General features: G+C 43.4%; 1 protein-coding gene across 1 annotated transcript in view; it reads right to left on the minus strand.

The window, feature by feature from the left end:
- LOC8038235 (E3 ubiquitin-protein ligase NRDP1) overlaps positions 1-26,104 on the minus strand; it is a 58,128-nt gene that overhangs the window by 12,576 nt on the left and 19,448 nt on the right. The window contains exons 3-5 of the mRNA XM_029977673.4: positions 23,672-23,971; positions 19,889-19,999; positions 13,008-13,090 (exon numbers count right to left, since the gene is read on the minus strand). Coding sequence (XP_029833533.1) covers positions 13,008-13,090; positions 19,889-19,999; positions 23,672-23,971 — 494 coding nt within the window. The remainder of the gene's footprint in view (positions 1-13,007; positions 13,091-19,888; positions 20,000-23,671; positions 23,972-26,104) is intronic.

Consider the following 26,104-nt stretch of genomic DNA (forward strand, 5'->3'; position numbering starts at 1 on the left):
ATCAGAAATGCCATGTATATGACCATGAGGCAGAGCAGGTCACAGAATTATTTTGACCGCATAAGGCCTCATTCACACAGCCGTTTTTTCCCCCGACCCGGCAAAAGCGCCGGCCATCCTTTCCGCCGGGGGAGAGGGTGTTGGGACCGGTTTCCGAATGAAATCGGGCCGCCGGACTCGAAGTGGGCTGAACGAGGATGTTCAACGTCCCCAGCACCGGCGGGAGACCGGGAACGCCGGCGCCCCGCCCCATCGAGGGACGGCCAATCACAAAATAGGAAACTTTCGCTGAATCTGGCGGATTCTCAAAAGTTGGGTGACCATGGGCACGGCCGCGGCAGGGGGAATTGACCGTACTGTGCCCTAACGACGAAGCCAACAAAGCTCGTTTCGGGAAGGAGGGAGGCCAGCGAGACGACGGGCGCTTTGTGATATGTTTACGGCTTTTGAACAACGGGCATACAGAGATTTGGATTTACCACTGAGCTGCTGCTCGCAATGGTAAGACCACATCCGTTCCTTTGCGATAGACGTAAATGTGATTTTAAGGAAGAACAGCCGAAGAAAGAAAATACGGTCATCGATCATCGGAGACGAAATGCGGCGTAAGGAGTGATTGATGTGAAACGTGCTCGGGGAGGGTCTTGTCGCTTTTGTTTTGAAACGTGGAGATAAATAAAATGTTTTGAAACATGCAAGATCGTTATCGGCGACCCAAACGCAAACCTTAAGGAACAAAACAGTTGTGGCTGCGCCCATCGACGCCAATAGTCCGTAACATTTGGTGGTTAACGCCGCCACAAAGCAGCCACAAATACGAGATTACAAGATTGGTAGAAGAGATCGAGGGAAGTGTGAAATTGTGCACGAAATAATAGGTTATACCGGCTATACAGTTTTACGGAATACAAACGCTCAAAGCGGAATTTGAAAGGTGCAGAAAGATTTCTAAGCTAGGTGGTGCAAGCTACCGCCCAATATAAGGGGACACAGCCGGCAGCATCCATCTATTGCTATAGCCACCGCCGCCAGCTCCGTCGCCGCTGGTTCGAACACTCCTCCGTCCCCGTATCGTCCCGTTTTCTGCACGGCGCCCACGGCACTTTCGCCGGGACGGGGCGAAACGCCGGCTGTGTGAATGAGGCCCAACTCCACCAGTATTACATGCTGCGACGCAACCTTTTCTGCCCCGGAGGGTGCTCTTGTTTCTGTTTAGCTATTGCAGAGAGGTAGTGACAGTCTTGATTCACTGTCAAACTTATCTATCCTTTTTACGAATATACACAAACTCAACTCTGTGACGTCAAGGGGCGGTGGTGGCGCATCGGTCGCACTTCCGGTCTGGAACTGGGGGCAGAAGTCCCCATGCCAGACGTGTAGTCCTGCGTTGTTTTGAAAGTAACCAGACAAAAACCTGCCTTCTCGTCAAAACGCCGCAACTGGGGCTGCACCAAAAGAGTCGGGAAAGGTTTGAAAGCCAGTTTTCACGTGCTTGGTTCGTCCGAGAATCTGATTAATCTGGATATGTGCGGTGAAAAGGGAAAAGCAGACGCCGTTGGACAACGATTGCCTGGCCGGGAAGCACTTTGGGTTGAATTCACGGATACTTGTGGTCATCAGATTTATTTGTTTTGTTCCAACATGAACGCCAGAAAACCGTCAAGTTGCGTAGACCACCTGCGAGTGTGTCTTCAAGTTCGAACGTCCGCCTGATCGTTCGAACTGTCGTCTGCTCTTTCAAACGTTTCTGCTTGTCGTTTGCTCTCTTAGACGACGCTGGCCCGTAGACCAAATGTTGGCCCGGTACTTGCAATAAGAAGTAACTGCAGGCCTCAAAAGACATAAATTTGAAGGTTGGTAAGCAGGCTCGATGTAAACAGGAGATACAAAAAGATGTTGATCATTGTTACCAGTTACCATCACCGACTTGTTATCCCTAATTCACTTGGTCCGATTCTGCTTGTGATTTTCAGTATCGATGTCGACTATCTCAGCTACGGTTCACGCTTTTGCAGCCCGAGCGGTGTCGCGACTGAAAATTGCGAGCGAAATCGCATCATGCGAATCAGGCTTTAGCGTACATACAGCTGCGTCCACGCAGAATGAATCGCCACATATCACATTATTCACGCGAAGTTTTGAGGTGGAACGAGCCTCAGTAATTTCGCTGACGCCGCTCAAGTAGTCAGACATCGCCAGGAAGACATAGAATCAACAATTCGAACGCGTAAAGGGGCAGGGGGACTGACACCGACACCGACAACATCGCGTTCCAATGGTTTGTTTATGGGCGACGGTGAGCTTCTTGCCCACACCCCCATTGCGCACAGGGGCACTCCGGTTTATTACAAAGCTTACTGAATAAACTTGAGGATTTAAGCTCTGTCATAGACACTTGCGATGCTAGCATTATATTTATTGTATTCACCAAAACATGGCTCTCGGCGAAATTTAGAGATACGGCGTTGATCCTTGGACAGAAACAATTCACTACTTATCAGCAGGACAGGGAGTTCCGAACCGGCAGAGGTGTTCTAATTGGAGTTATTAAAAGTATATAGTCATTTGTGGTAATATTAACAGTCCTATAGAGGTAATTTGGGTGTGTATGATCATTCAACATCAAAAGTTTGTATTGGGATGCTGTTACTGCACACCTTCCTTCCAATGTTACTGATTTGACAGATAAACTACATGATGCATTGAATACAATTACAACGCGTTTTCCAAATATGCCCTTCTTTTAATGGGCGATTTTAATTATCCTAACATAATTTGGGGACCGAGTGATCCCCGCTCAAACCTGTTTTCAACAGACTGTCCGAAGTTCTTAGGTGTGCTCTCTCATTTCCATTTCATTCAACTAGTTCACAGCCCAACGAGAGTAACGGCTACAATGCCAAACATTTTGGATCTGGTTTTGACAACTATGCCCAACCTAATTGGTCCAATTACTTAACTTCCTGGCCTTAGTAACCACCTGTTGTTACATTTTACCTTGTGTATTCCTTCAAGTAAGTGTCAGAAATCAAAAGAAAGTTCTGAGAGCGCTCTGTCGAAACTAACTGGAAGCTTTTCAAGGTAATGGTGATTTCGCTCACTAAAAGTATATATATATACCCCTGAAAACCATAACTGTAAATTCCACTTCACCATGGTTCAACAGAGTGCTCCTGAGGTTATCGAACCAAAAGAAATTTTTATTTAGAGCTACCAGGCTCACATCCTGCCCAGTTCGCTGGCAGAATTATTTCAGTACAGCTCAGGGTTACAAGAGCGCAGTTCAGAGAGCTAGGCTCAATTTCCTCTACAATTTACTACCAGCTATGTTAAAAAATAACCCGCGTCAATTCTGGTACGTATTGTCCCACCGGGATAGGCCCTCATGTATTTCATTGAAAACACTAGACGAAACTCTGATCGAGGAATCTTTATGTGCTACAATGTTCAAGGAAGTGATTATTAGGTCTTTTTCTAGAACACCCATCAGCGCAAACACAAGCTATCACATTAATTCCTTACCGTTAATGGATCCTATCATCATTTCTCCGATTGTGTTCTGATCATCATCAATGTTCTTAAAGGAACACTGACAACCCCCAAACTTTTTTTTTTTCATTTTTTGCCAGGCGATTTATTATGGTGTTGGAAGACTACCCAGTTAATATTTTGCAACAGAGTCACATATATTTTTAATAAAGCCAAAAAACACAACTGCTCGAAACCAAAACCAAAACCTGCGCACGGAGGTCAAAGAAGTGGCGAGGAGAGAGCGAATGGCGGAAGTCACGTGGCTACACCCGACCGTGTGCTTTTTTTTCCCCCTCCGTGCGTTCTTTTTTTTTCTTTTTGCGCAACAGACGACATGAGTGGCGGGGAACAGTTTGCCGTGCGATTCCTTTGCAGTTATGTTCGTTCCACTCGCTGTTCTGCACTTCAAGATGAGTTGTTTTGTACATTGAAGAGTTGAAAATGAGTAGCGAGTGCCCATGGTGAATTTCCGTGATCGGCTCCAAAAAGAATACCCTAAAGATGCTGCGTGAAAAGCTGCCTCACATGTCCTGCGTCCCAAAAAAGTGGCATTGTGCGGCAGAGTCTGCACATGCTTCCGAAAGATCAACGGGATCGGGACCAATGGCTGGCTGCAATTCCTGCAGATCAGTTACAGGCACCTCGGAAAGCGGACACTACCCGATTTATATGCTCCTTGCATTCTGTGGAAAGGAATTACAAGTTCGCAAGTATCAAAAAGGATATCCCATACCATTTAGTTCAACAACGTTTCATACACATTTGTTTTTTTCAGTGATAATTGTTAAAAAAAAAATGTAAACACTGCAAAATGTAAAAAAAAAAAAAAATGTATGCACACGCGGGATTGAACTTGGTTCCGTTGCGTGTGAAGCGGACGTCTTTCCACAGAGCTAATGGGGAAACTCTTTCGTTACTAATAATGCACCCGGTCAACTGTAGGTTGGAAAGTTTGCTGCCGATTTTCCTTCAGCAAAAGCACTCCCGGGTCGAAGTCGGGCAGCACAACGCATTGGCCACATTCGCACCTAGTAAAAAAATCGTATGCATGCATATTCAACTCGAAGTACGCACTTCGTGCTTGACGTTTGTGCGAGCGATGTCTTCAGCCATGAGAAGGGGGCGACGGCTCAGCGACGTCTTCGTGCAAATCGGCTTGTTTGTCGGGCGTGTCAAACGGGATGAATACCAATTTCTTTGATCGGTCCAAAATTTCTCTTTCAAAAAAAGATAGAATTCACCAGTACCGCTAACGACGGTTCTGAAGTAGAGGTTCCATGCCCGTTGTCCGCTGTCATCGCCGTCCCCGCGAAACGACGCCATGTTGAGGATTACGCAGTGAATGCACAGAATGCTTCCAATTCTCTGTGCAACTTTTTTTTTTTTCAATCAACGTATTTGCAGCTTTTTAGAAGCCACAAAAAATGGGTTTCATATTTTTTTTTATATTTTTAGTATTGAGTGTATGCCTTCAATGACCCACGACTTGGATTAAATTTAGTGGTTGTGTCTAAAGCTTAAAAAACGGGCCCGTGACCACGCAAAAGAGAGTGAGCGCGACTCAAACCGGTCAGTTCTTGATCGGTGGTTTTCAGGCGGAAAGAAACCAAATTCCGAGCCGCAAATTCCGTTCTGGATAGTTGGACTCTCATATGTCCCGTACAACTAAAAACCTCGGCAAGCATAAACACACTGTCAGTGTCCCTTTAAGCTGTCCTCAGCAACTGGAATAATGAAATTAACTCAAAATTTCTTAAAGCTACAAATCAATATTTTTCTGTAATCCTCACACTCACATCAATTATAGACTATACACTTTTCTGTACATCGACTGCCAATTTCATGTTCCCTGTTCTTTAAGTATTGTATATATAGTTCCATATTTATTATTATTACTATTGTTCCCAGTCCCCTCTGTAATACCTTGTGCCCTGAGAGTAAAATAAAAAAACAACCGCATCTCCACGTGGTGAATGATGTTGATTGGGGCGAAGCTCTTGTGGTGCTTGTCTGCGTAGACGGTGAGCCGCAGCATGCCGAGCCTTTCGTTCGTTTTCATCCATGTCACGCTGCGGTCAAATGCTCAAATGCGTATATAACCACGTTCCATACCACACATTCTCTTTCCGACACGGATGAAAACGAACGAAAGGCTCGGCATGCTGCAGCTCACCGTCTACGCAGACGAGCACAACCAGAGCTTCGCCCCAATCAACATCATTCACCACGTAAAGAAGCGGCCGTTTTTTTTTTTTTTTTTTTTTTTCCCTACACGAGAACGTGAGCTCACGAGCAGGACCACGAGCCACCTACGCCAGATATCGGACAGACATATGGACACGGCTAGCCCCTAAGGAGCTTCGCCCCTAATACGGTAAATAAATTTGTTCGTCTTTCATCTTTTCATGAACAATCACGTCTTGGTTGGGATCAATGCCGACAAATATGTTCCAAAATTGAGAGCCCCAATGTCCGCCTTCCTTTTTACTCACTAGCTGCCTTGGCAATTATACGAGTTTTCTCTTCCACGAGAAATAAAGCTTTCTTACGCAGCGGTGCCATGCTGTCATGTTTGTCAGCATTTGCTGAGGAGAATGATCTGTTCCCGTATTAAACAGCGCCAAATCACCATGAAAGATCACATGCCAACTGGTACCGAATGAAAACCATGTGCTGTCAACACGCCATGGATTTGACTTGGTTTGGCTGGGCTTGGGAAGACACCTGACGCAAACCAGCCTTCGTGGGGAGTTTGTGGAGGCTGTGGAGCTCTCAACGAATGCTCCTCTACATCGTCACCATCATCAAACCATGTTTATATTTACTGCTCAACCATTCCAAAGGGAACTGCTCACCCATTCTGAAGGGAATAGCAATCCAACGTTTCCAGCCTCCGAGCAGCAGTTTGCATGCCACCTGTGCTTTCGTTGATCATTTGGCGACATTGCCAGTCGCGATGTAAAATGAAAAAATTATTTCATCTTTCTCTTAAATTATGGCACCGAGTTTTAGTTTTTCTTCATAAAAACTTTGCTGAAGCGAAGCAACATTTAGAGATTTTAATACGCTATACCTCCAATGGATAACAAATGGGAATTGAAAATACTTTATTGTTGCATAAATTTCATTGAAGCGGCATTTGCTCTGGCTGGGTTCGACTATTACTTCCATTGATGATTAAGATAATTTTAATAAGCATTTACAGAAAGAAGCAAAATGGTGTGCTAAATGGTAGATAAAGATGAATATAAAAAATAAGAAAAAAAAAACAGCCCTCATGAGTTGAAGCACAAAAAACAAGCCTTTTAATTTTTGGCGACAATAATGGTGGCCTTTCGCTTAATAAATGTACAAAATATAAATATCTTTGAGTAGACCTGACCTAACTTGCATGATGAGCAAGCATGTAAGAAATAGGGGTGTGCGATTATTCGAAACTTTGAATACTCTGCGAATAATGCTTGCTATTCGATTCGATTCACACTTTTGCTGTTCGAAGTAATCGAGTTCTTCTAATACTTTGGAAGCTATGAATAACGCGGAACTCTCCGATTAGTGTCAACTCGTGGTCGAATTTTCTGTCTTGTTTTTGGACTGCGCAACATGGTTTCGAGCTTGGCAAACCTAAAAAGCCAACCTAAGTTCCTTTTTTTATATATATATGATGCGTTGGAAAGTTATTTATGGTGGCGCAATCTGTCCTCTGCTTGCCATGATGTCTGGATTCCGGAGTTGGCGAAGTGGTCGAGACGCAAACGATGTGATAGGTTTGATAAAGCTTGCAACGGTACGAGCATCGTCGTAGCACAAATGCGACGAACCACACCGGATTCGGATATGGATTTAAGGCTGACGTCGGCTACCGGCGATATCTGGCTTGTGTTATTTTCCGCTTGATTTTACGGTTCATCAGTTTGCCGGTATTCCTTTTGTTATTTATTTCTACCCATTTTCACTGATAAAAACGAGACTTGCTCCCTCTGAAAAAAAAAAACAAAAACAAAAAAAAACAATGTATTTTTAATTTATTGCTTTATTGTGTCGCCCTCTATTGGCAGAACGATTGCACATGGAAAGAGATGGTGCACATGGAAAGAGATGGCTGTGCGGCGCAATCGCACAATCAGCACGATCTCCAAAAAAAATTAGGTTCTGTGTATGTTCATACAGCCTAGAACTCGGCCTGCCTGCAGGGGCGACGAGCCTCCTAGCTGTAGATGCGAAATTTAGCCAGTGCAGTACAACCGCTAGCTTGGGGTCTTTAGCCTGCACCACGCCGTAGTGATACACGACCGCACGCCGGTACGATGCTCATCCAGATCGAAACGGGTAGGGGTGGGGATTGAACCCAATTTCCTGGGTTCCGCAGCGCGAGCTTTCGCTCCACGTGCTCTGAGCTGGTGTGCGCTAGCCCACTCGGCCACCCGATCCCCAACTCTGCTGTGGCCTGTAGACCCGCCTCCGCTTGTGTACTTCGGTGTACGTTCACGTGGTTGCGTTCACCCGCATAAAAAGATTTTGCACAAAGTCGGGGCAGCTGCACGACGCGGTCTTCGACTTTGTATTGTGGCTTGCCGACCCACCGCCACTTGTGTACTTTCATTTACGGTCTGTAACTTCACTCCTTGAATGGTGTTTCACTGACTGATCTTTTATTTCATCTGTTTTTTATCGGTCATATGTGTGACATTTTTCTTAGTGCAATAAAATTGACCTTTTCATAAATGATTGTGGAAAAAAATTTCTAGTTGTGTTTTGATTAAGCGTTCTTGTTTAAGAGGCAACACTGCTTTTAGAGCTTTTTTTTATATAAGTTGATTCAATGCAAATTAAATTTACATAGCTTATCTGCCATTACAATCTACGACGAATATGTACTTGGTTCTGACGTAACCTAATTAGTTTTGTTAGTATTGAAAATTTAATTTGCAAAGTTTATGGGAAGGATTAAGACAAATTGAAATACTGAAATAAGAAAAAAAAAACATATATCACTGAACTGAAAGGTATGTGGAATACAATAAGACATAAATGAAAGCCCTAGGATGATTTATGAAAGTTTTAGAACACTTTTGAACTCTCCAGTTTCAAAATGATTTATTGCAAGATGCCCAGAAGGCACCTAAAAAAGGCCTGATGCCTTATTTATTATATTTGTACCCTTTATTGCATATGTCACACATACACCTACCAGAGAAAGAAAAACAAATATGAAGGCTAGATATGTGCAAGTGGAGATATGGCTTCCATAAAATAGTAAAGGGTGTAAATAGTTCACTCAGAAATAATATTAAAAAAGCATCCACTGACCCATTTTACTTCCTTTCCAAGACAACATTTCAAGATAGAAGACTTATTTAATGAAAATTGTTCAGGACAAGACGATAAGTGGCTGCCAATCTTCAAAAACCACAATTAAAAAAAAAATGTTTTCTTGGTATATTTTTGCCCCAAAGAGAAGTGTCTCCCCTTAATTCACATCAAATAGAAAATATTTGTTTTTGAAAAATGTTCTTATTCAATACTCTTCATATTCGAAAATATTTGATTTGATTCGTAACCTTTATTATTCTATTCACTTTGAATTTTGATATTCGCACACCTCTAGTAAGAAAGCTTTTCTAAAACTCTGAATGCTAAAGTGAAGGTTGGGGCATGGGAGTCCTAAAGTAAATTACCGGCTTTTAAACCCTGGATTTTGCCAACCCTTCGTTTTGCTAGCATTGTTTGGGAGCCATTTACATGTCGAAACTTTTATAGTCTAGAAAGAACTCAAAACAACATTGTTTGCTGCATATACAACAGCTACAGGTCAACAGAGACTGTTACGAACCTCAAAGAGCAAACTTCAACAGTATCCAAACCAAGTTGGCAATAAATAGAATAGAACTTTGTTTTCATATATTTCATGGGCACTATGTGAACCATAGTGCCCGTGAAATATATGAAAACAAAGCCCTATTCTATTTATTGCCAACTTGTTCAAAATTAATTAAGGTAACTGAGCCTACGCTGCCCAGAACTAAACACAACTAGCATATTCAGCCATGCTGGTACTCAGCAGGCAATTTCAAAGAGAAATTTTTTGTCAGATGTATAGATCAATGGAATAGGCTCCCAGCAAGCATCATAAATTGCAACAATGTTATATCTTTCAAAAGTTAAACGAAAGCCTTTCTGCGCTCAAAAAATATTTTTGTTATTTACACTAAGCACATTTGTACCAACCCTGCCCTGGCCTCATGGCTGGTAGTACATATAAATAAGAATAGGTAAGCATGGACAATAATGCTCAATTATATAACAAAAACGCGGCAGCTATTCGCAACTCCAGCCCGCCGCTCACTTTCTCGCGGATGAACGAAGAATCGGAGAAGCGAGGACGGCGGCGGCGGCGCGGAGATGGTGGTAGGGACTGTCTGCTTTGGCTAGACATGATGCCTTGGTGCTGCTATTACTGCGTGGTTCTGGTTGGCGTGTTCATGCGTGAAGCAATTTTAATGAAAAAAATGAGTGTTAAAATAGGAATTCTTGTGTTCTGCGCATCGCAGCAGAGTTGCACGAAGGGCCAAGTATGTCTAATTTTATTAGACTTTTCATATAACGCATACTCTGCGGAGTTCTGGTCTTGTGGTCGCCAGCTCAACCTGTGCTCAATGTGATGGCAAAAGCTCCCGCTTGTAGTGTACAGCTCTAGCGTACGGCCTACAAAATGTTCATTTTTTGCCCCAAGTAGGAAAAAACTAGTTGCGCAAAGGTATGTTGAGCTCTAGAAATCAGGAATGCATTCGCGTTTTAAGGCCGTTACAAGGAACATGAACATTTGCTCCAAGCACTTTCAAAACACAGAATACGCATACTTTCTTTAAAGGGAAGCTGAAACACTTCTTGAAAAAAACGAGTTAGAGGTGAATTCTGGCGTATTTTTATCCCGTGAATCTGAATATCACTTTTGTTTTCCCTGAAGATGCAACTAAAAGCGAGAAAAAGCGAAAAAACATTCGACCAGTCGTGACGTCATAGTAGGATATTCGGGCCGCCAAGCGCGTGTCGCTCGTGTGTTCAGCGCGTGCAACGCAAGCTTGCCAGGTATATTTCCCCGCACTGACACCAGTCGTGACGTCTCTTTCTGACCTTTCTGAAAATAGCAAGAGTGCGCGTGCATAGCTTTGACAGGCACTGAAGATGCGCGAGAGCAGATATTCCGAAGGCTCCTAGTGTGACGTCACGCCCCGGGAAGGAGGGGCTTCGGCGGTACTTTAAAAATTAATTTCTGAAGCCTCCGTGCACCAAATTGAAAAATAATCTTGATATTCCTCATCCTGGAGGTAGAATGAAGGCCATTGAAATGTTTTTTCTCAAATAGAGAACCGCTTCAGTTTCCCTTTAAGGTAATCCCAAAGGCAAATAAAGAACTGCCCGAAGCTTTTTTCAGCGTGTCTGTGCGCACACGCTGAAAATTATGCTTCAAAGGCACAGCGCGAGCTTCCGTTGCAATGCTGCACAATACGGCAGCCTGTGGTCACGTTATGCTAAAACTTCCTATTAGTAACCATAGCGCAGTTTGATCACATGTTGCAATACACTAAAACCGCGACGGTGAGCTGCGAGTTGTGAGCCTGCGACACAAAGACATCAATACTGTGAATGCAGCTCTTCCGGAGCTTGACAGTCACCGTGCGCAGCTCACTTTTAAAAGCACTAATGGCCAGGCAAAGCGCAGACACCACAGCATCTTCATCACCCTCAAAATTATTTTGCCACAAACAGTGACGCGACCAGTGCCCAAAATGCGCTCGTCCTCCACAAAGCTTCGTAAGTTGAAGTTTCCGCAACTTTTAAATATCAACCTGCTCGTTTTCCTAACACACATCAACATCTTTGTCCCCTGTAATATGCTCCTGCCCTGACCGCTTCGCATTTGTAGACAAAAATTATTTTTAGCTCACTGAACAGTGTCAGCGAGCAGGCACACAGGAAATCCTGGAGAATCTATCCCCATCTCTTCCGCCATCTTGGAACTACCATCTCGAGTTGTGAATAATCCAAGCAAGTGCCGACCACAAGAACCCCTACGCGGGAAAAGCGGGAACAATTATTTAACCATGGGGGCAAAAAATCCTTTAGAGAAAAGATAACCTCGTAAATCAAATTTTTCAATTTTTTTTTTTTTTCAAAATAGTTAGGTTTTTGTTTATTAACTTCCAAAGAATGGTTTCAGAAACTTTAATTTATAAACATGCAGGATTTATCTCACAATAAATTATTTTCAAGATGTCGGCAGCCCTCCGAGTCAACAGGAAGCAAGTTTGTAGCGTTTTTTATTTAGCGCTGCTTCATACTCGTTTAACACAGCCAGAGAATCTCACCCACATTGGAAGCACCAATTACTCCAGATTTAGCCCGTACAAGCTTTCCAAGTTCAAAAGCATCAATGGCCAAAAGAACCCTATACATTCAAACAGAAAAAATCCTGAAAATTTGGTATGAGGAATCTTAATTCGTTGAGACCCAAAACAAGGTTTACGATTGGTCCTGCTCGCGGTGACGTGATCACCCCCTTTCACAGTATGTTCCACTTCAGATCATATTCCTGATTTGCTGCTCTTAATATGATTTGCCTCTTAGTTCTTGCCACTTTATCTGTCAAGGAATGCCTGCTACAAAAGTTAGCTTGCGTACAAACGACACAAACTGGTAGCTATTGCCAGGGGAACAAGGAAGTCTCAAAGAGGAAGGTGCTAACAATGCTCCAGGTGAATTTTGCCTACCTCGGACTCATAGAAAAGAAGGAAACCTCAAGTTGAAACTTCAAATGCATTTTTCTCAGTTTCACTTTTTGGCAGGAAATGTGGTATGAGGAAATGTATCATTTGACATTTTGAAAGTGTAAAGATTTCATTCAGTGGTGTCCTGGACTGAAATTTCCTGAGTAACAAGTTAAGGTACTCATAATCTGAAAAGGCTAAATTGTTCGTAACAAAAAGTGACTATTTTAAAACACAGAAATTCGTTAAAATCTTTTGTTCTTTTTGGGTGTTATTGCTTTTCTCTAAAATTGCATTTTCTACAATTAATTTTTATCCTAACTTGCACTATGGGTATTCTACTTCCCATTAAACCAAACATTTTGGGGATTGCAGTTAATATATTTTTAAATACATTTCCTAATAAAGAAACTTTTTTCTGGAACTTGTTAAGCACAGTATATTGTAGAATTAGCCTAAAAGACTGAAATTTTAGGTGTCATCAATCCTAAAGGGGTTCAATTCACCCTGAAAGTTTGAATCAATTTGAGAAACAGTTCAAAGTTGACCCTCCCAGGCCATGTAGCCCCTTAACTCGTCTAAAGTGAATATCATCTGTGGCACGCCACTGCAGTACTACGACAAAAAAGCTGCTCATGAATGGCACAGGAGCAAGAGCTTGGGAGAAAAAACATGCTTAAAAAGAGGCAAGTGAGAAAGAAGCCCCACCCCATCACTTCATCTTGTTCGACAAGCGAATCCAGGAGTGGAGGTGCTGGTGAGTTGGCTGCCCTCATCGCCCGGATGTAGTCCTGCAAAACAAAAACCACTTTAATGTTTTGGTATAAATTGTGCAACTTTGTGGCCAGTAAAAATCCAAAACCTCAGTGACTGTGCAGCTGACTACACTAAAGCGCAGCTAGGTTGTATCCCAAAATATACCGCTCTCAACGCGTTCCTCATACAAAAACAAGACAAGAAATTCATGCCAGAAGAGATCTTGTAATTGTGGCATCAACATATATTTTTTCTATCCGTTCGAAGTCTGCCTGCAAGGGGCCACGAAAAGATTTCGGTGCCAATTTAATAATGACATATAATCATAATACTAATAATAACATTGTCTATTTTCTATTTGTACAAATGGTGGGGAAAGAGGAAAAAAGCTTCAAAATGAAGCTTGACAAGTCCTCGGACCAGTAAGCAGCTGGTGGGCCAACAGTTTGTACAACGGATGAGCAAAAGCAAATGCGCACAAAAGTGTTAAATTATAGTGATTGAAGTAACAGTAGAAAATCACTACTGTAACCACGATAACAACAAAAAAGGTTAGATCATGGTCAAGCATGTTAACAATGTTCAAAGTCTGTTTAATTTTGTAAAAACGTACGACATATAACTTTAGTAGATATGGTACCCAGATTTACCATACGTATTTGCTCGAGTAATAGCCACACTTCTTATGATCGAAGCCTGTGGGCCTGCTTTCCCGCAGAGCACGGGGATAGCGAATCACTGCGATCGGCAGAAAAATGGCAGCGATTTATGGGACAAAGATGACGTCTTCATGTGCGATTGCTATCTGCTCAGATTGCATTTTTCCCGCCCTTGTTATTCGCTGCGTTTCTTATGCAGAATGCAATGATTTGCTATATTTGCGCTCTGCAGGAAAGTTGACTGAAGGGCTTTGTTCATAAGTGTGTTTATTACTCGAGCAAATACGGTATGTTACTGTTTCCTAGGTGATTTAAGGGGAGATGTGGGTAAAAAAACGGCAATATTTTGCAAAAATGTGTGATTTTAGGTTTTATAGTGTTTTATTATTTTTGAATCCTTAAAAATATTTAGTGCCAGTTATGATTGCAAAATTGGTCAAATACGCATTTTGAAGACCTCTAGGCAACCCAGAATGGCATGAATTTGAGCCATTTTTCTCTGCGTAGTTCTTCAAATTGTAACATAGCCCGCCATCACATTTATGTTGACAAGTAGGCCTAGCCAACTCCTCTCCATTGCAGTCTTCTGTAGCTGCAATTTCTCACGGAAATTTAGTAACAAAATATTATTTTGCACACCGCGAAAGAGTATAGCTACAAATCTATGGTAACATTCGAATGCATTTTTCTTTTTATGCAATTTTGGGGCATCTTCACAGTGTGTGCACAAGAATTTCTGTTCTTAATATTGTTTTATCACAACCAAATTTTGCATGGATATACCTTACAATATATAGAACGCAACTATCTAGGTTTGGTGGGTGACCACCCGCCCCGCAACTCGCAGGACTGTCCCGCGTTGAGGGCTCACGTCCCGCGAGAAATTCCCAGATCTTCAAAATGTCCCACACTTCACAGTGTCGTAAAATTCACTCCGCAATTCATAATGCTGCCGAAAAACGGGGCACGAGTAAGCGCGGAGGTCGCTGGCAATCATGTGAATCGAAATGGTACGCCATTTGCTATCCAAGCATTGCGGGAAGGGACCGTCGTTCTTGCAGGAGAACCAATGTGCATGCACATTGGTTCTCCTGCCTCTCCCTATGGTGGCAAAATATTGTTAAGAAAAATTGCTTGCTAAAAGTTTGAATATAAAATATTGTAAATATTTTCAAATTGCTCTCTCTGTCAATGCGAAAGGGTTGCTGTTGATTTTTTTTTTTTTTTTAGTGAAGATAGCCACATTTGCAAAAGTCGAAAAAGAACATGTTAAAAATTTGTGTAGGACCATGTTGATAAAAGTAAGTGTTGACAGGAAACAATAACCCGAAAAGATTTACTGTTTCTTATTTCCATATGATGCATTGAGTTCTGATACCCTCGATTTTTATGTTTTTACCTTCAACACATTTAATAACATATCTGGCATTAAAAAAAAATATATCACTTGGAGTGGAAATTATTTGAACTTAATTGCAGCATAAAATTAGCAGGTGTATAAACAGTACAGAATAATAAATGTGTTAAAAGAGCCTCGGTTCGTTGTGTGCCTACTAATAAATTTCCCGTACTTCCCTTCCCCTTCTTCCCTCCCCGCCCCCCGTGTCCCGCATTTCGCTAGCAGGAAGGTGGCCACCCTAAGGTTTGGTTAGAAGGTTTTTTTCAATTATTGTTATGAAAAATTTAAGAAACATTTGTTAGCCCCTTGAAATAGCATTCTTGCTATTTTTAATTATTTTAAAATAAAAAAAAAGTGACACACACTATTTTTGCTGTTCATTGCACTCAGTGGTTTAAAAAAAGAAAATTAGTATATTTACTTAGGCTTTTTTAAGTTTGTTGCCATGCCTCACATGTGCACAAGAACATGGTACAAGCTATATCAAATCTAACACCACATTTATAAAGAGAAGATTAAGCACCATAAACCGTAAAAATTTAATTGCAATATTGAAAATAATAATAAAAAAAATTTCTTCTGGTGCATGTACCATTAAAAGCCAAAAGACTAAATTTAAAAGGATTTGTTGCCCATAGTTAGATCTTCCTGTGAGAATCATCCAATATTATTTGTGGCAGGTAAGGCGAAAGGGATTATCCTGTTCTAAAGCTGCTAATTTAGTTAAAATGACAGTTCCTTTTCATTTGTTCTTTTTTACAGCGGAGCTGTTAAGGGCTAGGTTCCCGAGGATCGTGTCCGGTACAAAACACTTATCGACAAAAACGACTCTGGACAGCTACCGCCATCTATAAGCGACGGCGGCAAGCACGCAACCAGTATGGTTGTCGCCGTCGCTGGTAGATGGCGCCAACCTTTCCAGCTATCATAGAAGAATGGATAGTTGGGCGGCGCATCGGTGGGAATTTATTGTAGGAAACAGCACGAAAAACAGACGACGACAAAGAAGAAGCACAAGTAACGAGCGCAGCGCTCGTCACGTGTGTTTTTTCGTCCTCGTCTGTTTTGCGTGTTGTTTCCTACGCTCTTATCAGTTTCGGTTCGAACTCAGGATGGGTCAGCCGCATGCCCTTTCGGGGAAAGAAGACTGGCTGCAGAAGGAGCGGCGACGTGTGCAGCAGTGCCAATGGGTCCATAATCACTGCAAAGCTGCTGTCGCCTCGACTTCCACTGCATCAAGCGCTTCAGATTCCCTAGCCAAAGAAGAGCACATCGCTCGCCTGGAAAGCCTCCGCCGAGAATAGAATCAGCGATGTAAAGGGCGCTGGTAGGCAAACACCACGGACGACGATCGTGCCACAAAGGCCAAGCGCAAGCGCGAGGCCTGGGACGACTGCACTCTACGCCGGCTGAACAGTTCCCGGGCGCGACGGCGATGTTCCGGAGGGAGTTTGTGGATTACCCGTTTGGCGTCACGTGCATCGCGTGCGACCGACTCTGGGTCGCCGGAGACGTATCCACGATTGATGGCGTGTCGGACGAGAAAAAGAGGAAAACGGGTGCATGTGCGTTGCGACAGTGTATCAAGCACAGCTCCACTGGTCTTCCTTCTTCACGAGAGTGGAAAGGCTGAACATTTTTGATATTGATGCATTGTCTATAATCATACAGGGTATGCATTTTAAAATTTTGAGATTATTCAACATTGTCTTGGTATGGAAATCATAAGGTGCATAACAGATCACTCTCACCATTTTTTTCTAAAGCAAGTAAATATAATCAAGATTGAATACGATGGTTATATGCCAGATGAGGTTGCAGTAACTTAGCTGAGAACAAAATAAACAATTGTAAATTAATATTTTTGTGTCATTTGGAAGGGTGGAGCTGTGGCGGTATGCCAAACAGACTACAAGTGACAATTTTGAGACAAGGTAATTTATGTGACTATACCATGACATACTTTAAAAAAATACAACACCAAGTGTTTTAAAATTATTAAAAACCTCCATTGGACTTAATTAAGTCAAATAGTATAGGTCTGTTGACAGAGACACATTTATTTTTCTAACAAAAGATGGCTCGTCTTTTATAAGTGTTTGTGCTCAATCCATTATCTTGTGCCCAAGCCCCCAACCTTAATAAAGTACCCTTAGCTGCATTAAAGAAAAGCTGAAGCGGTGGCAGAACATTGCAGTGGCAGAACGGCGACCCTGTCTCATCACCCGTCTCATCTCGGGGGAAGCTTTCCCATCGCCCGAGGAGGGGCTCTTTACCAGAGCCGGTTATACTATCCCTTCAAACAACCTCAGTGAACAATGCAGAGCCTGCACGATCACGAGTCCAGCAGCTGCCAAGGATGAAGGCCGATCACTGAAAGTTGGGTGAGTGGGTTATGTATAGTTATGAAGAGGGAAACAGTGCCAAAAGTATAGAGGAAAGAATGAGGAACACACAGGTCAGCGCTCATTCTTTGTTCTCCAGACTTTTGGCGCTGTTTCCCTCTTCGTGAAGGCCGATGTGTGGCCGATGTGTGCCCAATTTGTCCTCTGATGACCGTTTTAGGGAGATTCACGCCAATTGGGACTGACGCGTCCCGTTAACACCACTCAATTTATTGTCAACGTTTTACGTTACAATAACTAGCAGCCAGTTTGTTCCTGCACGTACGAAGCCGGCTATGTTGCGTCAGTACCCTTCAGCACAAGCGATTCCTCGTGTCTGCCCGTATTACTGCAAGGGTAATTCTTCTTTGCCAATGGCGGGAACGCATACTTTGTCACATCGAGGCTCCTCTGGACATATGGCCCTTTAGGGAGCACCGAAAGATATAGAAAAGTCAGAAGCCAAACCCGATTAACGAGAACGGAAGCCTCGGAATCCAACTACTCCCGCAAGCGATGCATCAAGCGAGAGTCGAGATGGTCCTTTCGTGACATATCACGCATGACTAGCCAATGGCGTGCCGCTGCGGCAATCGCTTCCATTTTCTTTGCTTTTGTTTTGTGTTTAGCGATTATTTTGGGTCAAACGGTCGCAATATTTGGACCCAGCAGGCACAAACACGTCAGAATCAAACATTATTTCTTTTTTTCATTCGAACAGCTCTTCTGCTTTACTCTAAAGGGGCCCTGCAAACATATTTAAACGCCTACCTTTCTTGCGGTTTCCACGTCTCATGGGGTTCGGGCAAGCCATCGGGCACAGAGAGAGTAACTAAATATCAGTGCATCATATTTTAACCGGACGAAGCGGAAACCTCCTCCACCGACAGGGGCGACCCGCGGTACCGAAAGCGCGTGATATGTGACGTCTTTGGTCCTGGGCTTCCTACTGGTCAGAGTCGCTAAAAGCTTCCTTATAGTCAAAACACAAAATATAAGTGGCGTGAAACGTTTAAATTATTTATAAAAGTAGTTTTTGTTCAGTATTTCAGATCAGAAAAGAAACAAATGTAGTTTATAAAGTACAGAAACAACAAATGACCCGTCGACATACCCGCCACCAAGCGGTGGAAAAAGCGGCGCACTAGAAAGGAATAGTGGGATCAGGCGCTGCCACGGAAAAGTCCCGGATGTACGCTGCAGCGCTGTGGTCGTATGGACTAGAGGATCCGACCGGCTCCGAGCGTTCCCAAGGCTTCGGCGAGCAGCTTTGTCGTGCGGTTTGGCCGTTTCCCGGTATGGCAGCGCGAAGTGGCTCCCTTTCTGAACTGATCTTTACCCCGTGTTTGCTGTCGTTTGTGGCCAATGAAGTGTCATGCCAAATTAGTGTTTAATCGCGCAGCAAATGCAATGAGAGCCGCTCTGGTCGCCTGCTGCATACAGCCTATCCAGAACATGCTTTAGTGGCGCCCTCTCGAGCCGTCGACACGGAGTGTGGCAGCCGTGAGCGCTCGTGGTGCTCACTACCCCTCCTCTAGTTCACGGCCACTCAAGAGACCAAGGAAGTCATGAAGGAGGTTATTTTTTGCTTGTTTTTGTAATCTTAATTTGCCTATAACTTTTAAAAGGAAGCGAAATTCGACAAAAGAAAAGTTTTATTAACTTACTACGTTCAGTGCTCTCAGGTTCGGTACAAATTAAAAATCAGTAAAAGAGCCCATGTAGGGCTCCTTTACCAAATGATACCACGGCCCTGTTCTCATGGTGTGAAGCACCCAAAAGTTTTGAAGCTGCTGCCCTGTCCCACCTTCGCAATGTGAAACGTAACTTCTGCTGACTAAAATTACAGTTCATCGATCATCTCAGGAAAATAGCATTGCTTTAGTGCAGTTAGAGTGCTAAAGCAATCAATTTCAATGCTTTAGTACATGTTAGTGAAGTCAAGGCTCATTAATGTTCCTTTGTAAGTTCGAGCTTCCCAATAATTCTAACTAATTGGCACATTCGAAAAGGGTTGCATACTAAAAATTCCAAACTAAAACCACACCTTTATGCATACATTGTAATCATTTGAATTTCAAGTCGCCATCTAACACCACGGCAAAATGCGAGCAATCACTTTTACAAGCAAATAAAAATGGCCCAGCCTCTCACAGAAATGTTCTTCACTAAATGGCACGACATACTACCCACTGGAAAGATACAGCCACACATCCATCCGCAAAAGTAGCAAATGTGGCAGCATATTTGCTCTAAAAAGACCAAAAAAACAGTCATGCCGCGAATGAAATTTTAAAATGAGTATTTGATATATTTGATAAAATTAGCCCTATATGTATTTTCAATCACTCGAAATCCACTTGCTCAGCACAGTGTCTCAAAAACACCCACCTTAAGTACGTTGATTTCCCGCCACTGCTCCCGAATCTCGAGCTGAAATTCGTTGAGCCGCTGCTGTTGGGATTGAACCAGAGCTCGGAGTTCCTTGACACAATTGTGGTCCTTTGACAAAAAGAAAGAAGAGAATGCATCTCCTTAGTCCTGATGAACAAAAAAATATAGTTAAATCCACTTCTCAGGATGTCTAACCAAACCCCGTTGTACCATGTTAACCTGGAGCTGACACAAAATTAGTTCTATAGGAGACCTCAAGTGACAACACCATTCAAAACTTATGGACAAAATATATCGTACAGCTCACGAAGAAGGCATGGTCACAGAGGTACAAAATTAAAGCAAGGATGACTATCGCTGATGCCATAGAAAGTTTTGTTACTTTCATAGGATGGCTACAAAAGTCACCTCATTTGAAGCCCGTTGCAAATACAGTAAACTTGCTCGAGTAAAACTCACTTGAGTAACAAATGTAAAATTATTTCAGCCTTTGCTAAACACCTTTGGTAACAATAAAATCCCCTTACAGTCCCAAGCAAGAGAGTCCCCACTAGGCCCAAATTCGCTAAATCAGATCAGTGAGTCCAAATCAGATCAGTGAGCCCAAGCAGTTAACCCTGATTGTCCAAGTTATGCGTTCATAAAGCAGCAGATGATGCACAAAATACTTTACTTTTACTGGCATGTAAGCTGAAGGAATACGGTTACGTTCAGAGCCACGAAGATATTTTCCAGATTCTCTCTTTATACAAGTAGTTTTTTCTGCTGTCCATGGTAGACAATAGGAAACGGTGGTGCGGGCAAACAAGGGTAAGTCCACACACTTCCCGAAATTTTCCCAGAACAATCCCCTCCCCACCCACCACTAACCACGTGCGGCATTCGCAAGAGGTGGCAAAAGTCAAAAAGAGATATTGCCTTCATTGGTGGCAATTCCATTCGATTTTCATACTACTGTGATGAAATAGCAAAGGGGATTTCTATTGTCATTGGTCCTGCTTGGGGAACAAAAATGGATGGACCAGGCTCTACCCTGAGGCCACTCTGGAAAGGAAGTGGGGTTTCTAGTGACACCCCTGTAAAAAAGGCCGAGATCATAGCGTGTCGATTGGTTGCCATGTCAGCACATTAGAAAAACCTGCTGATTTGCACTCCTCATGTTTGACAGCAACTCCATGAAATCTGCATAACTGCTTCACCAGTCAGCTTTAAGGCGGTCGTGGGGTGCAACGATAGCTGTTTAATGAAACAAGAAAAGCCTGCATTCCAATTTCATAATAAACAGAAAATAACGGGGACCTCAAGGCTGCCACTATGAGCTGCAGGTCAAAAACAGGCCAGGGCTTTGATGACATTGCTAGGGTCATCGTTACAGCACCCCAACTTCTCAGGCACAAGTATGTCCGAGGAATCTGATCTGGTATGAAGAAACAGCCAGAGGATGTTCCCACCGGCTAGTTGTGTATCGGATGGCCGGAGAAGCGACCGTTAGCTTTAAGCCCTGGGGAATGGCAAAGTACATAGACTTCTATGAGAATGAGTGCAATGGCGCATCATAAGGGGCTTGGGACAGGACAGGAGGACACACCAGCTGTCAGCTCCATTAGGAAATTCAATTCGATCATCTGTAAATAGTGCACACTAGCTTCAAGTTAGTAAATCGCATTCAATCTAACTCAGTTTCTCAGAATCTGTTCGTGCACAGGAGATCAAACCGGATGAGTTCTTTAGACTGAACCATCATCCAGCACTACACCTCTAAATGTACTAGAAGGCAAGTAACCCTTGCATTAGACAGCCCGTCACAAGCGGTGAGCTGCCGCAGCTGGTCTAAAACAAGTTCTCTGATGAACTCAAAACTTTTTTCCGAGTGCCTTCGCAAAAACCACCGTCGCTCCTAAAAGTTGTCTGAAATGCCGATTAAGTGCATTAATCACATAATACATTCAAACAAAATCTCTGGCGGATTTAGGAAAGGTTTCTCTGCCAAACTTGCCTTGTTAAAACAAAAGGAATTAATTTTAAACAATATTGAAAAAAGGTTATTAACGCTCAGTGTATTCATAGATTTTTCAAAGGTGTTTGACCGGATCAATCATGACAGAATACTCCAAAAGCTGCATATTTATGGTATTCGTGGCGTTGCGCCAGATATGATTAGAAAAAATCAAATTTGGGGGTTTTACGTGCCAAACACGACGGGCATCTGGCACGCCCCAGCGGAGGACTGAGGATTAATTTGGACCACCTGGGGATCTTTTGACGTGCAACCGAAAGCTTGGTTACATGGTGCCTCCTCTGCAATAAGCATCCGTCAGATTGCGGGCACCTTGGCCGGGATTCGAACCCACCACATGGGGATCCGTAGGCCAGCGCTCTCGCCTCGGAGCCACCGAGGCGGCTTTAGATATGATTAGAAGTTATCTTCGTTATCAATACCAGTGCGTTGAAATAAATAAAAAAAGCAATCAGATCTAAGGCAACAGACTGTTGGCATACCACAAAGGAGCATGCTGGGACCACTTCTTTTCAATCTATACATCAATAACATTGTAAATATTGATAACAATGTATGTCAGTATTTATGCTGATGATACCAATATATTCTTTTCAGGTGATGATACTGATCAGATTCTAAGTAAAGCAAATAATTTTTTGAAAAAGTTAAATGCCTGGACAAATTCAAATTCCTAAAAATAAGTGGCAATAAAACAAAAGCCGTAATATTTAGATCACGAAATACAAACTGTTTCTAAACGTCCAGTGAAAAGACGGTGAGAGTGCAGGCGAGCTGGTGGTAGCTAATCATGTCGTATTACACCTGAGACTGCGGTGGAAGAAATCGGAAGAACTTTCAGTAGAAGGAACAGACACAGAGAACGTCTCAAAAACGTCCCTTCTTTCTAAACGTCCATTCTTTCTCTAGGAACACACTGTATAGATATAGTTGAAAGCGTAAAAGTTCTGGGAATTACATTTAATCAATACATGTCATGGGACGAGACTGTACAACAGAGATGTAAAAAAACTATCAAGAGCTGTAGGTATTATGTACAAATATCGCCACATCGTCCCAATTTCGGTTATGCTTCTTATATATAATTCCCTCTTTTACTCAATATGTAATTATTGCTTCTTAGTATGGGGGAATATGACCGCTACAAACATAAAACTGATAAATACTCTACAAAAAAAAAAAAAAAGAAGCTGTTTGCGTTATATGTAATACTGCGTATAAGAGTCATACTAGTCCATTATTTAGTAGATTGAATATTGTACAGATTCCTAATCAGTATTATTATAAACTTTTTCATGCATTGAAAAGATTCTTTTGCCAGAAAGAAAATGTATTCATGTCAATTTCCAACCCTAGGATGAGAGAGGTTGCCTATGAAACTCGATCTGTAGAAACGTAGTTAGTTCCGCACTCCAGAACATACTATGGTAATCAGATGTTGAAATATACAGTCCCTCTTTTTTTAAATCGCCTGACTGAATTGAATGCAGAAGTTTTGAGTGAAACCCTAAAAAATGTATGTTCCAGGTTTGTGAGAGAGTGCCCCTGGAATTTGTAAACTTGGGTAAATCAATTACTTTTCTCCCCCCTCCCCCACCTAATGTTGTTTATTTGTGTTATAAGTATGCTTGTGAAAAACATGTATATGTACATGTCCTCTTTTCGCTGCTGTGGGGAGGCACAGGCTCGTCAAGCAACAACTGAGCTACTTCTTTCTCAGTCTCCCCTCTCCAAATGGAGAGAAATAAAGGGTTTGAGTTTACCTTCAACTCGTCCTTGGGAATGACGAGGCCGCAGCCTTGCTCGCAAGGCATGGGCCTCCTGGGGTTGTGCTCACAGGCCTCCCGGTGCGATGCCAGGCAGTCCAGTTTCACGATGGCCTCGCAGCCGAACTGGGCGTTGTCGCAGGACATCTGCAGCCGTGCCAGGAGGTTACGCAGGATGCGGGGGACGGGCTTCAGCTGGGCTGCCGTGATCGACTGCCGGTCCACTGGGCATGTCTGCTGTCGTGACAGCCACTGGCGGATGCAGCCCTGGCAGAAAGCGTGCTCGCACTGCGGAGCCTGCGAAAGAGCCGCCGAGACGTTAGGGATGACAAAGTGCGGCCTCGTGTCTCGTAAGCCCCAGGATTGAAGGGGCCGGTGGGCCGGTGCATTGCGCTTCATCAGGTGCAATTTAATACGCCCCTGCTACGCAAGACTACTATAGTCCATCTCACCTTACGATGAACTGCAGCGGACACTACGAGCCATCCCAGCCAATACAGTGCTGCGAACATGTCATGTGACCGCACCCCACACGTCGCTGCGCCCCTCCCGTGGGTCAGATGACACTCGTGCAACATAGGATTGGCTCCAATGGCTCGTAATATCCGCTGCGGCCCATCGCAGGGTGTAACAAAGTATAGCACTGCTAAGAGAGCCACTCATTGGGCCTGTCCCAACAGTCACATGTTAAAGGGGCGGTGCAATGATTTTAACACTGAACGAATGTGCAGCTTTTATTTTTTATATTGTTTACTTCGGCATAAGTAAGAGAAAAAGTGCCACCATATCCCAAAATACTTCTATTTCGCTGCGTAATCGCAAAATAAAGAACGCTTTTTTTCCCAACCTGCGGCCACATGGTGGCCGCAAATGGAACCTGTGGTGTGACGTCATTCGGAGTGGTTTTTGTAAGTGATAGTGTTAGGCAATTGTAAGCTTGATTTAAGGTTAAGTTTAAAAAATCTTGTTGTTTAGGCATGCAGAAACGCTTCAGAAGCCTAATATTGCCGCTAAAAGGGTATGAATTATTTGTGGCGCCATCTACCGCAAGTCAACAAAACCTGCCGTTGCCGTCGTCCGTCGACGCCCGAGGCGCCTACGGCGGCTACACGAGCAACCCGGACGTTTTGTCTGTTTTGTCTTTCCCTCGCTCGACGGAGTGCGTTGGTCGTGGTTCGTAGTATCGTTATTGTTCCTGGTGTCTCGACCTCGACTTCGACTTCGATTGCTCGCCGCGTCGACTGCCGACGTCGCTCAGGCCGTCCGCCCAAGCCGCCATGTTGGTCGGGAATCGGCGGGAGAGCGGGAGAGCGGCGAGCCCGGCGAGCCGGCGAGCGCTGGGGAAACGGAAGCCAGAAGAACCCAACCGGAAACCAACGCCACTCCGAATGACGTCACAGCGAAGCTGGTGCCGCTTCAATGTTGAGTTGAGGGGTGCCAGAGATGTCAATTTCTTTCATTTTTTTAAATGAAAACTAGGGCAAGCAGGAAAGAAAAGTTTTCGGCCCTTCGTTTTATATGTGGCCGGGATCAATTCCCGCAATTAATTAGCCAAAGTCCGCAAATTGTTGCACCGCCCCTTTAAGGGTGCTGGCCCTGACTGGCAAGTCGTACATCAGTCGTACATCACCCCACACGTCGCATAAGCCAACTGTGCAGCCTCGAATATCCCATTCTCCAGCACTCTGTGGGAGTGGTAACTTTTACAGAAATGAATCCAAGACAGAAAAGCTTTTGCACTTGAATACATCACCCATGATGAAGATCGGTGCTAGGTAGAGTTGACATGACCCACCGGCGACCCACGACGCATCTTAAGAAAACAAAAGGCACCCAAGGATGCACGAGTTAAGGGTGACCCATGCTGGTACCAAATAGAAGCCCATGATTGTTATTGAACCTCTAGCAGTCATTCTAGGGACCATAATATGGGTAGCCTTGTTTCGGATAACTTTAAAGTTTAGAGCAATTTTAGTGCTTTGTTCTTACCAAAGTGTTTTGAAGGTGATTTCACTAAAATGTGTTGTAAATGGACATTAGTGATATTCAGGCATTCACTGTACTAACTCGTATATTTTCTAGCACAAAAATAAAATAAAAGCTTTCATATATCAAAGAATACATCATAGCCTTTGTCTCTGTTTGTATGGTTGGCACCCAGTGCAAGGCGGCCCCGAGATAGCTGAGCAAGTTTTCAAAAGCCCGCACAAAGCACCAACAACGAGGCTCCTCACGCCATCTCTTAGCGGCACGAGAAAGCAGTCATAGTGGGTGAATCATTGATGGGTCACAGCGCACCTAAAGATAATGCCCAATGACCCACCGGTTGCCCAATGACCCACCGGTGGGTCACGACGCATATGGATTGAGACTCCAGAAAGAGCTTCTGCAGTGAACGTGTTAAAGGGAAGATGGGGCACTTCTACATTT

Source organism: Ixodes scapularis, unplaced genomic scaffold (assembly GCF_016920785.2).
Source record: "Ixodes scapularis isolate PalLabHiFi unplaced genomic scaffold, ASM1692078v2 PGA_scaffold9__187_contigs__length_104089568, whole genome shotgun sequence".
Lineage (NCBI taxonomy): Eukaryota > Metazoa > Arthropoda > Arachnida > Ixodida > Ixodidae > Ixodes > Ixodes scapularis.